This window comes from Lampris incognitus, chromosome 8, assembly GCF_029633865.1.
Source record: "Lampris incognitus isolate fLamInc1 chromosome 8, fLamInc1.hap2, whole genome shotgun sequence".
NCBI lineage: Eukaryota > Metazoa > Chordata > Actinopteri > Lampriformes > Lampridae > Lampris > Lampris incognitus.
The window spans coordinates 60714025-60728400 of NC_079218.1; the positions used below are offsets into that span (position 1 = coordinate 60714025).

Here is a 14376-nt window from a genome sequence, read left to right on the forward strand (position 1 = left end):
CCTCACTTCATCTACCAGTACCTGTGCCCTCATAAACCCTGGTACATACTCATGCACTTGATCCCTTATCTTCCTAAACCCTGGTACATACTCATACACTTCATCCCTTATCTTCCTAAACCCTGGTACATACTCATACACTTCATCCCTTATCTTCCTAAACCCAGGTACATACTCATACACTTCATCCCTTATCTTCCTAAACCCAGGTACATACTCATACACTTCATCCCTTATCTTCCTAAACCCTGGTACATACTCATACACTTGATCCCTTATCTTCCTAAACCCTGGTACATACTCATACACTTGATCCCTTATCTTCCTAAACCCTGGTACATACTCATACACTTGATCCCTTATCTTCCTAAACCCTGGTGCATACTCATACACTTGATCCCTTATCTTCCTAAACCCTGGTACATACTCATGCACTTGATCCCTTATCTTCCTAAACCCTGGTACATACTCATACACTTCATCCCTTATCTTCCTAAACCCTGGTACATACTTAAACACTTCATCCCTTATCTTCCTAAACCCCGCTCTCCAGTCACCCTGTTGTAGATCGTGTTCCCCTCAGATGTGATGTTTGGATTTAAAACACTGGTTGTTCCCACACCAGCTTCACATTCTCACATTCATACTGCACACATCTCACAAACTCTCCCCACGCTCCCAGCACCTCCTTGGACAACTGAGACACTCCACTCAGCATACCTTTCTTCAGCTGCATATGCACTCCACCCCCCACATCGCCACATGTATAAATTGCCTCCATTAAAAACACCTTTCATATGTGATACCTCTTGTTTCTTAAACATCTAACCATCATTTTCACCTAAGTGCTTTCTTATTCAACCTTAAATCGATCAACTTCAACCCCTTGTTCATACTCATTTTCTATCACCTCCTTTGCTATCCTAACTCCCTTCCCATCCCACAGAAACTCACTCACCGTTCTTTCCACCTCCCTCAACACTCTCTCAGGCACATCCAACATGTTCATTACATACACAACCGTACTCATAACTAATCCATTCACAACCACCACCTTCCCTTTCAGCTTCAACCCTCTAAGTTTCCAAAACCCCAATGTCTTTCTAATCTTATTCAATATCTCTTCATACTGTATATCTCTGCCTATCTTATCATCAATCACTAAAATCACACAGAACACCCTGAAATAGTCCTTCCTCTCTTTTAATCCTATTCCTATATCTTCTCTCCTTGCCCCTATATACATAACTTCTGACTTATCTATAGATACGTTAGCCTCTGATGCCCTACCATGCAGCCTACCCTACCCTACTCTATCTATTACCTCAACTACACTTGCCCTGTCATTTACTGTAAGTGTTGTGTCATCTGCATACTGATAAACTAAACTCACCTGCCCTCCTTGTAACTCTCTACCGCTAATGCTCTCATTTCCCTTCAGTAGTGACGCTAACGGCGTTCTTACACACTGAGCTATCCAGCTCATAACCACTCTAACCAGTACAGCCACTCTTACACTGGACGAGCTATCAAGCCCATAACCACACTAACCAGTACAGCCACTCTTACACACTGAGCTATCCAGCTCATAACCACACTAACCAGTACAGCCAGTCTTACACTGGATGAGCTATCCAGCTCATAACCACACTAACCAGTACAGCCACTCTTACACACTGAGCTATCCAGCTCATGACCACACTAACCAGTACAGCCAGTCTTACACACTGAGCTATCCAGCTCATAACCACACTTACCAGTACAGCCAGTCTTACACTGGATGAGCTATCCAGCTCATAACCACACTAACCAGTACAGCCACTCTTACACACTGAGCTATCCAGCTCATAACCACACTAACCAGTACAGCCAGTCTTACACCGGATGAGCTATCCAGCTCATAACCACACTAACCAGTACAGCCAGTCTTACACCGGATGAGCTATCCAGCTCATAACCACACTAACCAGTACAGCCACTCTTACACTGGATGAGCTATCCAGCTCATAACCACACTAACCAGTACAGCCAGTCGTACGCGGGCATGTATGAGCAATCCAGCTATTTGTGCAAGTGAACAAATAGAAAGAAGTTGCACTTGGTGAATTTCACTGGAGAAATAAATGATGAAAAATAATCCAAATTTTACCATGATTTCAGTTTTATTAAAAACACATGATCTGAAAAGATTTTGATTGAAAAACACAACACATCATAAAGTTATCAAATCACATGAACCCAGAGAGTAGGAAGAAAGTGGATCCATCTCATCATCACAGGTGCTAAAAAAGGTTTTTTTTTATTCTCAGTGAGCTTTCAAATGTAACTACACCATGTCTGTCTGTCTGTCTGTCTGTCTGTTTGTCTCTGTCCGTCCATGTTTGCTCTCTTTTTGTTTTAACAAACATGAACTACCATTTGGCTTTAGATTAGTCCGTGTCTTTCTTTCACTCGTCTGTTGTTCTTTACTGACGCAGCTCATTGAGTCAACAGACGGCTTAAATTGCTTCTCAGATTCACCAAACATTCAACAACAACAACAAAAAGGGAAACTGACACAGATGAAATCACACTTTCTCTGCATGTCACTCAGCAGACATGGTAGATGTTCTTCTTCATGCTCATCAGCGGCCCCTCGTCTTCCTCCTGCAGGTCTGAGGGCAGAGAAAAATGAGAAGTCAGCAGAACGCTCTCCTGTCCAGACCTAACGCCACACGATGCTGTAGGCCGAGTGTCTGAGAGAACACGTCATCATTATGGCATAGGAAAAATAAATCCATCAGAATCATCGAGGGTGGGACTGACTTTGTAAAATCTGGGGTGGGCCAGGGGGATGTTATTGTTAAACAATCCCCAACAGTGGGGATTTAGAACCGCGCTCCCATCAGTCCACCTGCTGAATGTCCGCTCTCTGGCCAACAAGATGGACAAACTGCTGCTCCGGAACGGAAAAAACTCAGGCTTTTCCCAAGGCTGCCGTCCTGTGCCTCACTGAAACCTGGCTTAGTGAGCACACACTGGACAGTACACTTCATCTGCTGCAGTTCCAACTCCTCCAGGCGGGCCGCGATACGGAGCTACTGGGACAAACGTGGTGGCGGCATATGCTTCCACATAAACGAAGGTTGGCGTACGGGTGTCACAGTGTTGAAGAAATCATGCAGCCTTCACGTAGAGACCTTTTTCACTGACTGTAAACCATTCTATTCACCACGGGAATCTTCACCATTTATTCTGGTCGGTATCTATATCCACCCCCGGCCTGTGGTAAAGAGGTGTTAAAACACCTGGCTGAACACATTACAAACATGTAGCGCAAATATCCAGATTCCCTACTCATTATCCTTGGGGATTGTAAAGAGCAAACGTCAGCCACGAGCTGCCAAAATACTGACAGCATGTTAACGGTCCCACCAGAGACAAAAACACTCTGGATCATTGCTACACAATATTAAAGGATGCCTATCGCTCTGTCCCCCATGCAGCCCTGGACCTCTCCATCTCCATGGTTTGCAAGTAGTGATGTCAGCTGTTGCATGTTTTGCATGTAGCGATGTCAGCTGTTGCATGTAGTGACGTCAGCTGTTGCAGGGTTTGCATGTAGTGATGTCAGCTGTTGCATGTTTTGCATTAGTGACGTCAGCTGTTGCATGTTTTGCATGTAGCGATGTCAGCTGTTGCATGTTTTACATGTAGTGACTTCAGCTGTTGCATGATTTGCATGTAGTGATGTCAGCTGTTGCATGATGTGCATGTAGTGACTTCAGCTGTTGCATGATTTGCATGTAGTGATGTCAGCTGTTGCATGTTTTGCATGTAGTGATGTCAGCTGTTGCATGTTTTGCATGTAGCGATGTCAGTTGTTGCATGATTTGCATGTAGTGACTTCAGTTGTTGCATGATTTGCATGTAGTGACTTCAGCTGTTGTGTGGTTTGCATGTACTGATGTCAGCTGTTGCATGTTTTGTATGTAATGATGTCAGCTGTTGCATGTTTTCCATGTAGTGACTTCAGTTGTTGCATGATTTGCATGTAGTGACTTCAGTTGATGCATGATTTGCATGTAGTGACTTCAGCTGTTGCATGATTTGCATGTAGTGACTTCAGCTGTTGCATGATTTGCATGTAGTGATGTCAGCTGTTGCATGTTTTGCATGTAGCGATGTCAGCTGTTGCATGTGGTGACTTCAGTTGTTGCATGATTTGCATGTAGTGACTTCAGCTGTTGCATATTTTGCATGTAGTGACTTCAGCTGTTGCATGATTTGCATGTAGTGACTTCAGCTGTTGCATATTTTGCATGTAGTGCCTTCAGCTGTTGCATGATTTGCATGTAGTGACTTCAGCTGTTGCATATTTTGCATGTAGTGACATCAGCTGTTGCATGATTTGCATGTAGTGACTTCAGCTGTTGCATGTTTTGCATGTAGTGACTTCAGCTGTTGCATGTTTTGCACGTAGTGATGTCAGCTGTTGCATGTTTTGCATGCAGTGATGTCAGCTGTTACGTGTTTTGCATGTAGTGATGTCAGCTGTTGCACTAATGGGATTGGTCGCAGAGGAAGCAAGAGTGAGCCTGACAAGCTGAAAGGGTTTGAGTTCTTCTCGTCTGGTCTTCTTCATGGTGTGGTCTGGTGACTATAACGTCTGGCCTGCTCTCTTTGAAAGGGAATGGAAGTGAGTCAACCAGCATCACCTTGAGAAACAAGATTTATGACACATTTTTCCAGCTTTGAAATTACCTCCATGAAGACTCGCCACCTCCTGTCCTCCCTTAAGCTCCTTCTCTTCTCCCTCTCTCCTCTCCTTTTCCCCACAAGAACCTGATAGGTTACTGTAGTTTGGCTAAGAGAAAGAGAAAGTCATCCATTTATCTGTCTATCTAACCTTCATCTCCTCCCCTCCCTGTTTTATCACTATTTTATTACCATTACTATTTTAACAGTTTTGTTTTGTCTATTTTTGTCTCTGATGTAAAGTGACTATTTAGTAAAGCACTATATAACTCTGATGTATCATTATTATTATTATTATTATTATCTACGTATCTATGTGTGTCCACCTGTCCTGTGTGATGTGGCAGCGTGTCATTGTAGGAGGTGAAGAGTCTCTTCATGAGTTGAGTGATGGTGTTGAAGGTCGGTCTCTCTGTAGGCTCTAGACTCCAGCAGCGAACCATCAGCTGATACCTGAGGAGGAAGAGTGGACAGTCATCCGTTAGTACAGAAGTCACAGGAAGTTGATGAAGACATGGCTGCAGATGAGATGTGATGGCAGGATAGCTGTGATTTCTGAGGGAGAGAGAGACTCCTGTCTGGTATCTCCAGGTCTCTCTGGATCATGTACCAGCAACTCGGGACAAAAACTGTTTATGTACAAACTTTTCCCAGTTTTCAGTGGTGATCGAAACTGAACAATATTACAATAGAATAGAATAGAATAGAATAGAATAGAATAGAATACACTTTGTCATTTGTACATACAGACAATGAATGTGTCTCTGCATGTAACCATCCTATTGTATAGGAGCAGTGGGCAGCTGCAGAGCCCGGGGACCAACTCCAGTTCTTCTTCCCACTGCCTTGCTCAGGGGCACAGACAGGAGTATTAACCCTAACATGCATGTCTTTATGATGGTGGGAGGTAGCCCACAGACACGGGGAGAACATGCAACCTCCACACAGAGGACGACCTGGGACGACCCCACGGCTGGACTACCCCGGGGTTTGAACCCAGGACCTTCTTGCTGTGAGGTGACAGCGCTAACCACGGGGCCACCGTGCCGCCCTATATTATGTTGAGATGAAGCCTCTGTCTTGATGCATGACTGCTAAAATACGTTCACCAGCCATGAGGCCAGTCGACTAGAATTCTACTGCTAAACCACCGCCAGCTCACTTCCTGCATTTCAACGTCATTCACGTCAGCTGCTAGACAGACCAGCGAGGGGCTTCTCTCTTTCTTCTTTAGGGTGGAAACAGCATGTGTCCATTTACTGATAAGCTGTAGCCCAGAAGAAGAAGAGCAGTTGTGTTCACAGATGATGTACAGCAGAATGTGTGTACTCAGATGTGTCATAAAGTCCTCTCTTCACTTCCTGGGAGGTTTGGTGACAAAACACAATGGAAACCAGATGTTGACAGAACTGGTCTGAGTGGAGACGATGTCCTCCTCTAGACACCAACGTGACCTGAATGATGTGCTACAGAAATGAAGATGTCCGCTGGTGGTGTCATGCAGCATTCATGTGTGTGCCTCTCACATCTTGGAGGGAGCGAAGTCTGGCTGAGACATGTGACGGCCATCTTTGATCATCTTGTAGAAGTTAGAATCCACGGCCATATTGGGATATGGACTCTGACCTGAGAGAGAGAGAGAGAGAAACAGACAGAGAGAGAGAGACAGACAGAGACAGACAGACAGACAGACAGACAGACAGACAGACAGACAGACAGACAGAGACAGACAGACACAGACAGAGACAGCGAGAGACAGAGAGAGAGACAGACAGAAAGACAGAGAGACAGAGAGAGAGAGACAGACAGACAGACAGAGACAGACAGACACAGACAGAGACAGCGAGAGACAGACAGAGAGAGAGAGAGGTGGACAGACAGGGAAAATAGTTTAGGTTCTGCTACATTGGTTTTAAAACAGAAATTCATTTTCAAGATATGAAAAATATCATAGAGAGATGAGGAGGGGAGATGAAAAGAGGAGGAAATAGAGAAGGAGGAATATGAGCTGGAGGAGGAGGAGGTACCCAGTGAGAAGATCTCCCAGAGAAGAACTCCATAAGACCAGACGTCACTTTGTGTGGTGTAAATACACTCAAAGATACTCTCTGGAGCCATCCACTTGACTGGCAGACGAGCCTGACCACATCATCATCATCATCATCAGTATCAGAATCATTATCATCATCATCTTCATCACCATTATTATTATCATTTCTATTTTCTCAAACAATAAGATTAAGAGAATGTCTCCTGGTATTAAACAAACCTCAGTAGTCAACACAATACAAACAGAGTGTAACCACGGTGATAAAGTAGACTGTAACCATAGTGATAAATAAGACTGTAACCACGGTGATAAAGCAGACCGTAACCATGGTGATAAAGCAGACTGACGTTGCCTTGGACGACATAGTTGTCATCATTCCTGATGTCACGAGCAAGGCCGAAGTCACAGATCTTAGCAACACGATGCTCTGTCAGCAGGATGTTCCTGGCTGCTACGTCCCTGTGGATACACTGGACACACACACACACACACACACACACACACACACACACACACTGGTGTTTAGTAGTGGTAATAATAATATTGTATTTCATTTGTGGGCACCTTTCAGAGCCCTCAAGGACACCTTGCAGAACACAGTACAAAACCAGCAGCGCTGTATCAGACAGCATAACATCAAAACAAAGCAGGTAGACAACACAAAGTGAACACAACAGATAAGTACAAATCACCATGTGCACAAAACTCAGTGAAGTGTGGATCAGACTGAATATGCCAGTTTGAAAAGGTGGGTTTTGAGATGGATTTGAAGGTTGAAAGAGAGTCAGTGTTGTGAAGGTCTCATGGGAGAGAGTTCCATAGGCGGGTTGTGGGGGGGGGGGGGGGGCAGAACAACTGAAGGCTCTAGTCCCCAAGGTAGTCAAGCGGGCTGATGGTGTAGTGAGTTAGAGAGCAGAAGAAGATCTGAGAGTGCAGGAGGGCGTGTGGATATGAAGGAGTCCAGAAAGATATGAAGGAGCTAGGTTATTAAGGGCCTTAAAGGTGAGGAGCAGGATCTTGAAGTCAATACGGTATTTAACAGGGAGCCAGTGGAGCTGCTGAAGAACAGGAGTGATGTGATCTATGGAAGGAGTTCTGGTGATGATACGGGCAGCTGAATTCTGGACCAGTTGAAGCTTATGAAGACACTTGAGGGGAAGACCAAAGAGGACAGAATTACAGTAGTCAATACGGGATGTAACCAGAGTGTGAGTGAGTATGGCAGTGCTGTTAGGTTAAGTAACGGGCGAAGACGATTAATATTGCGTAGATGGAAGTATGCAGACCGAGTAACATTCAAAAGATAATGTGCTGTCCAGGATGACACCCAGACTCTTAACCTGAGGCGATGGAGGAACTATAGAATTGTCAATAGTCAAAGAAAAACTATCAGGTTTGGCCAAAGTAGATTTAGTGCCAACTAGGAGGACCTCAGTTTTATCACTATCAAGTGATAGGTATTAGCTAGTAAACAGGAAGTTATGTCACAGCTTAACTGGGTTGAGTTCCTTCATAAAAGGTGGTTGGACATCAGAGGAAGAGCTTGGAGCTCCTCCTCCCGGTCAGGAGTAAGACAAAACCTTCAGTGGACAGCAGGACTGGGAACCCCAGCGAAACTCTTTGTTTGTTAAAGTCCATTATTTTGTTGTTTAGGATGCTTGCAGTTTCTGAAGTGACCTTGTGAAGCACCTCAGGAAACATGACGGAGGACAGCTGGACTGAGTCAAGGTTTCCTCCCATTTGAAGCAATTTTTTAATGAATTCAAGGAACGTGATGGATAGTCACCAATGTATATAAACAGTTAGCCATTAATCCTTAATAAAACAGTTAAAAAGATACATGTATTCCAGTCCAAGCTCCATCCACATCACTGAGAACCAGAACTATTCTGACAGCAAAACCAAAGCAGAAGTGTGACGGCTGTCTGGCTTCCTTGGTGTCTTCCTGAAGCACTGAAGCGAGCCTAACCCGAACCCTAACCTGCATCAACATCTTCAGAAGACGAGTCCTCATCAGGAATTTAACCTGGTATGAGTGTGGAATAACTGAAGTGGACACTCACCATCCCACAGTTGAATCAGAGTCAGAATCAGAATACTTCATTCATCCCCGAGGGGAAGCTGGGTTCTACTCCAGACACTCATGCTCTCATAACTAAAAACTAACAAGATACAAGATAAGACAATAGAAACAAATAGAAATAAAAGCTAAAATAAGAAACAGAAATAAGGACAAAATATATAAACATATGGTGCACATAACACCCTATCTATCCTGCACTGCCGCAGCACACAACAACAGCACAAACAAAACACCAACAGGGTAGAACAAGTGGAAGGGCTGGTCTGATGACTACTGACTCCACATGTCTGACCCTCTGAGGGAGGAGGTGTAAAGTTGGATGGCCACAGGCAGGAATGACCTCCTGTGGCACTATGTGGTGCTTTTCAGCAGAATGACGCTATCACTAAAAGTCCTCCTGTGCCCAACCAGCACATCATGGAGTGGGTGGGAGACATTGTCCATAATGGCACATAACGTCAACAGTGTCCTCCTCTCAGAAACCGCCACCAGAGTGTCCAGCTCCAGCCCCACAAGGTCACCGGCCTTGCGGATCAGTTTATTGAGCCTGTTTGCATCCGCTACCCTCAACTGCTGCCCCAACACACAACAGTAAACAGCAGAGCACTGCCACCACAGACCCACACCACATCCTGAGCATTGTCTGGCAGATGTTGAAGGACCTCAGCCTCCTCAAACAGTACAGACCGCTCTGTCCCTTCTTGTAAAGGGCATCGGTGTTCTTGGCCTAGTCCAGTTTACTGTCTATATACACCCCCAGCTACTTGTAGTATTCCACAGTGTCCACACTGACACCCTGGATGGAGACAGGGGTCACTGGTGTCATGTCCCTCTTCACATCAACAACCAGCTCCTTTGTCTTAGTCACGTTGAGCTGCAGATCGTTGCACTCACACCACGTGACAAAGTTTCCCACCACAGCCCTGTACTCAGCCCCCTCGCCCTTACTGATGCATCCCAGGGTAGCCCCCGGGTAGTCCTTGGTGGGTTGTCCCAGGTCGTCCTCTGTGTGGAGTTCGCATGTTCTCCCTGTGTCTGCGTGGGTTTCCTCTGGGGGCTCTGGTTTCCTCCCACAGTCCAAAGACATGTAGGTCAGGTGACTCAAAGACATGTAGGTCAGGTGACTCAAAGACATGTAGGTCAGGTGAATCAGCTGTACTACATTATCCCTAGGTATGAATGTGTGTGTGTGTGTGTGTGTGTGTGTGTGTGTGTGTGTGTGTGTGTGTGTGTGTGTGTGTGTGTGTGTGTGTGTGTACATACACACAGGGTGTTGTGATGCGTCTAGTCCAGCAGTGTGTAGTTGGAGGGAAGGTGCATGTGTTCTTCCAACCCGCTTGTGTCCCTCCTGCCTTTAGCTTGCTGCCGCTGGCTAGCCTCTGTGGCGAATAGGGCAGCATGCTAGCGTGTAAGCCTTCCCTTGCCAGTACATAGCCTCTCCTTCACCAAGACTCCTGCCGGGCCTCCCCGTGGCCACACATGGTAACTGGGGTCTTGCGGCCCCAGGCTAACTTGGCAGGGGATCTCGGAGCAGCAGTGGGCCCCAGAGATATGGTGTGCAGGCCCACCCTGGTGGACACGCCCTGGCACCTATCAACCACTGCCCCATTGCCTTGTGGGTGAGTCTGGGAAGACATAAGGCTAAGGGAGCTCACCCCAACAGAAAAGCAAGCTGTGGCGGTATGCTTCGAGGCGGTTTCTGAAAAACTGGATTTCCGGCAGCCCCCTGCAGTTGTGTGGAGGTGCCGGTCGTCTAGGGATCCCCCTTGCCATCGGAACCATCTCCTCTACAATCAAGTCATGTGGCGTTGGGAGAAGCACACCCCCATGCCACTTTAAAAACCATCTCTGCTGCGCAGGTATCTTCTGCTATCTGAGTCCTCAAAGGACCCACAAATAGAAGAAGATGGTCATCATCGGGCACCATGGACAACCAGCAAGCAAGCAAGCAAGTGTGTGTGTGTGTGTGTGTGTGTGTGTGTGTGTGTGTGTGTGTGTGTGTGTGTGTAAACTGATGATCCGCTAAAGACCACAGGTCAGTACCATCAGTCCGGCACCAGGCCTAGTGTCTTTAATGTTCTTTGTTCAGAAGCCTGGTTGCTTGGTGGAAGAAGCTGTTCTGGAGCCTACTGGTCCGGGCTTTGAGGCTGCGGTACCGCTTGCCTGACGGTAGCAGCTGGAACAGTTCATAGTTGGGCTGGCTGGGGTCTTTGGTAATCCTACGGACACAACGTCTATTGTGTATGTCCTGGATGGAGGGAAGCCCACATCCACTGATGTCCTGGGCCGTCCCCACAACCCTCTGCAGTGTTTTGCGGTTGGGGGCAGTACAGTTCCCATGCCAGGCGGTGATGCATCCAGTCAGGATGCTCTCGGTTGTGTCTCTGTAGAAGGCCCGTAGAATCCTGGACCCCATGCTGAACTTCTTCAGTCGCCTGACTGCTGCTACGGCCTATGTCTACTAACTAACCAATAGAAATGCAGCAGGAAGTGACGCACTGATCAACGCCACGCACAATCTTTACTGGTGCTAAACACAAACAGACTGTTAGCATCAGTGACCCAAATGCCATGGATTCAACAAAACGAGCAAAACGAGCTGTGGTGACTATTGAAAGGACCCGATTCCTGCTTGGCATCATGTTGCTCTACCAGTGGCGTAAGTTGATGACACACGCGGATGCGGCACGCACGCTGATGACGTTTTTATGGACTTGTGTCAGCCTGCGATTCAGTAGTATTGTCATCATACAGTCTACGTACATCACACTTCAAGCCCCAGGGTAGTCCAAACTTGGGGATCGTCCCGGGTCGTCCTCTGTGTGGAGTTTGCATGTTCTCCCCGTGTTGCGTGGGTTTCCTCTGGGGGGCTCCGGTTTCCTCCCACAGTCCAAAGACATGGAGGTCAGGTGACTCAAAGACATGTAGGTCAGGTGACTCAAAGACGTAGTTCAGGTGAATCAAAGACATGCAGGTCAGGTGACTCAAAGACACGTAGGTCAGGTGACTCAAAGACGTAGTTCAGGTGAATCAAAGACATGCAGGTCAGGTGACTCAAAGACATGTAGGTCAGTTGACTCAAAGACATGTAGGTCAGGTGACTCAAAGGCGTAGTTCAGGTGAATCAAAGACATGTAGGTCAGGTGACTCAAAGACATGTAGGTCAGGTGAATCAAAGACATGTAGGTCCAGTGATGTTAACCCAGATGGTATATTAGCTCTTCCAGTGATGTTAACCCAGATGGTATATTAGCTCTTCCAGTGATGTTAACCCAGATGGTATATCAGCTCTTCCAGTGATGCTAACTCAAATGGTATATCAGCTCTTCCAGTGATGTTAACCCAGATGGTATATCAGCTCTTCCAGTGATGTTAACCCAGATGGTATATTAGCTCTTCCAGTGATGTTAACCCAGATGGTATATTAGCTCTTCCAGTGATGCTAACTCAAATGGTATATCAGCTCTTCCAGTGATGTTAACCCAGATGGTATATTAGCTCTTCCAGTGATGCTAACTCATATCAGCTCTTCCAGTGATGTTAACTCAGATAATAATAATAATAATAATAATAATAATAATAATAATAATAAATCGTATATAGCCCTTTTCTAAAACTCAAAAGTCGTTTTACAATAAACGGGGTGAAACAAGACGACAGATAAACATAACACAGACATACAGGGGTGGATGGGAAGGGGGGCTATGAGAGGGAGAAGTGGAAGCCACACATGGCACCAGCAGTACTCTCCCACTTGGACATATACAAAAGGGAAAGAAAAACAAACATCATAAATCACAGATGAAACCTGAAGAGGTGAGTCCTGACCATTGACCTGAATGTGGGCAGCCCGCAGCAGTGTCCGATGCACTTGGGGAGGGAGTTGGGGAGGGAGTTGAGGGAGCGTCAGGTCGAGTGCTCAGTCCTCAGCATGCCCCAGACCAGGGGTGGATGAGCGGACGGGGGGGCACGAGAAGGTGATGGAGAAAAGGTGTCTTAAGATTGGATTGGATGGTATATCAGCTCTTCCAGTGATGTTAACTCAGATGGTATATCAGCTCTTCCAGTGATGTTAACCCAGATGGTATATTAGCTCTTCCAGTGATGCTAACCCAGATGGTATATTAGCTCTTCCAGTGATGCTAACTCAAATGGTATATCAGCTCTTCCAGTGATGTTAACTCAGATGGTATATCAGCTCTTCCAGTGATGTTAATTCAGATGGTATATTAGCTCTTCCAGTGATGTTAACCCAGATGGTATATCAGCTCTTCCAGTGATGTTAACTCAGATGGTATATCAGCTCTTCCAGTGATGTTAACTCAGATGGTATATTAGCTCTTCCAGTGATGTTAACTCAGATGGTATATCAGCTCTTCCAGTGATGTTAACTCAGATGGTATATTAGCTCTTCCAGTGATGCTAACTCAAATGGCATATCAGCTCTTCCAGTGATGTTAACTCAGATGGTATATTAGCTCTTCCAGTGATGCTAACTCCAATGGTATATCAGCTCTTCCAGTGATGCTAACTCAAATGGTATATCAGCTCTTCCAGTGATGTTAACTCAGATGGTATATTAGCTCTTCCAGTGATGTTAACCCAGATGGTATATTAGCTCTTCCAGTGATGCTAACTCAAATGGCATATCAGCTCTTCCAGTGATGTTAACCCAGATGGTATATCAGCTCTTCCAGTGATGTTAACTCAGATGGTATATTAGCTCTTCCAGTGATGCTAACTCAAATGGCATATCAGCTCTTCCAGTGATGTTAACTCAGATGGTATATTAGCTCTTCCAGTGATGCTAACTCCAATGGTATATCAGCTCTTCCAGTGATGCTAACTCAAATGGTATATCAGCTCTTCCAGTGATGTTAACTCAGATGGTATATTAGCTCTTCCAGTGATGTTAACCCAGATGGTATATTAGCTCTTCCAGTGATGCTAACTCAAATGGCATATCAGCTCTTCCAGTGATGTTAACTCAGATGGTATATCAGCTCCAAGTGATCCAGAGCACTGAGAGCAGCAGTGGAGTTAGCTTGGTCAGTGTTGGCCATCGTGTTAGCACCCTTAACATGTGTAGTGGGCATAGTGCATAGTTATAATGTAGTACTCAAAAAGATGTAGTAGTAAAAATATATACAGGCAGACCCATTATTTGTTCCCAACTGAACAAAATGGGTCATGTAGATACATAAGCACCGTTCTTTTATCAAATTACCGAACAATTGGCAGGGAGCTCTAAAAATCCTCTGCCTACGCACTCATCATGCCACTGGAAGTCCCGTCACTTTTCATGTCTGAGTTTCCTTGTTTCGCTTGTGGTGATTGTCCCCCTCTCTGAGAAGCGATGCTGGTGGTTGTTTAGCTGATCAAACATGCAGAAGAGGAGGACCGGTGAGGGCTGTACATGTAGAACCATAACGCTGTGCTCTGTCATCCCACAGGACGGAGATATTATAATGCCACGACCACGGATGACCAGACTCACTAGCCCTTG

At 45.7% G+C, this 14376-nt stretch overlaps 1 protein-coding gene across 1 annotated transcript in view; it reads right to left on the reverse strand.

The window, feature by feature from the left end:
* Window positions 1-2154: 2154 nt before the first annotated feature.
* The window catches only part of csf1rb (colony stimulating factor 1 receptor, b), a 91623-nt gene continuing 79401 nt past the window's right edge, over window positions 2155-14376 (reverse strand). The window contains exons 17-22 of the mRNA XM_056284428.1: window positions 7135-7257; window positions 6765-6876; window positions 6264-6363; window positions 5064-5190; window positions 4744-4846; window positions 2155-2654 (exon numbers count right to left, since the gene is read on the reverse strand). Of these exons, the coding sequence (XP_056140403.1) occupies window positions 2590-2654; window positions 4744-4846; window positions 5064-5190; window positions 6264-6363; window positions 6765-6876; window positions 7135-7257 (630 nt within the window). The 3' untranslated portion in view covers window positions 2155-2589. The remainder of the gene's footprint in view (window positions 2655-4743; window positions 4847-5063; window positions 5191-6263; window positions 6364-6764; window positions 6877-7134; window positions 7258-14376) is intronic.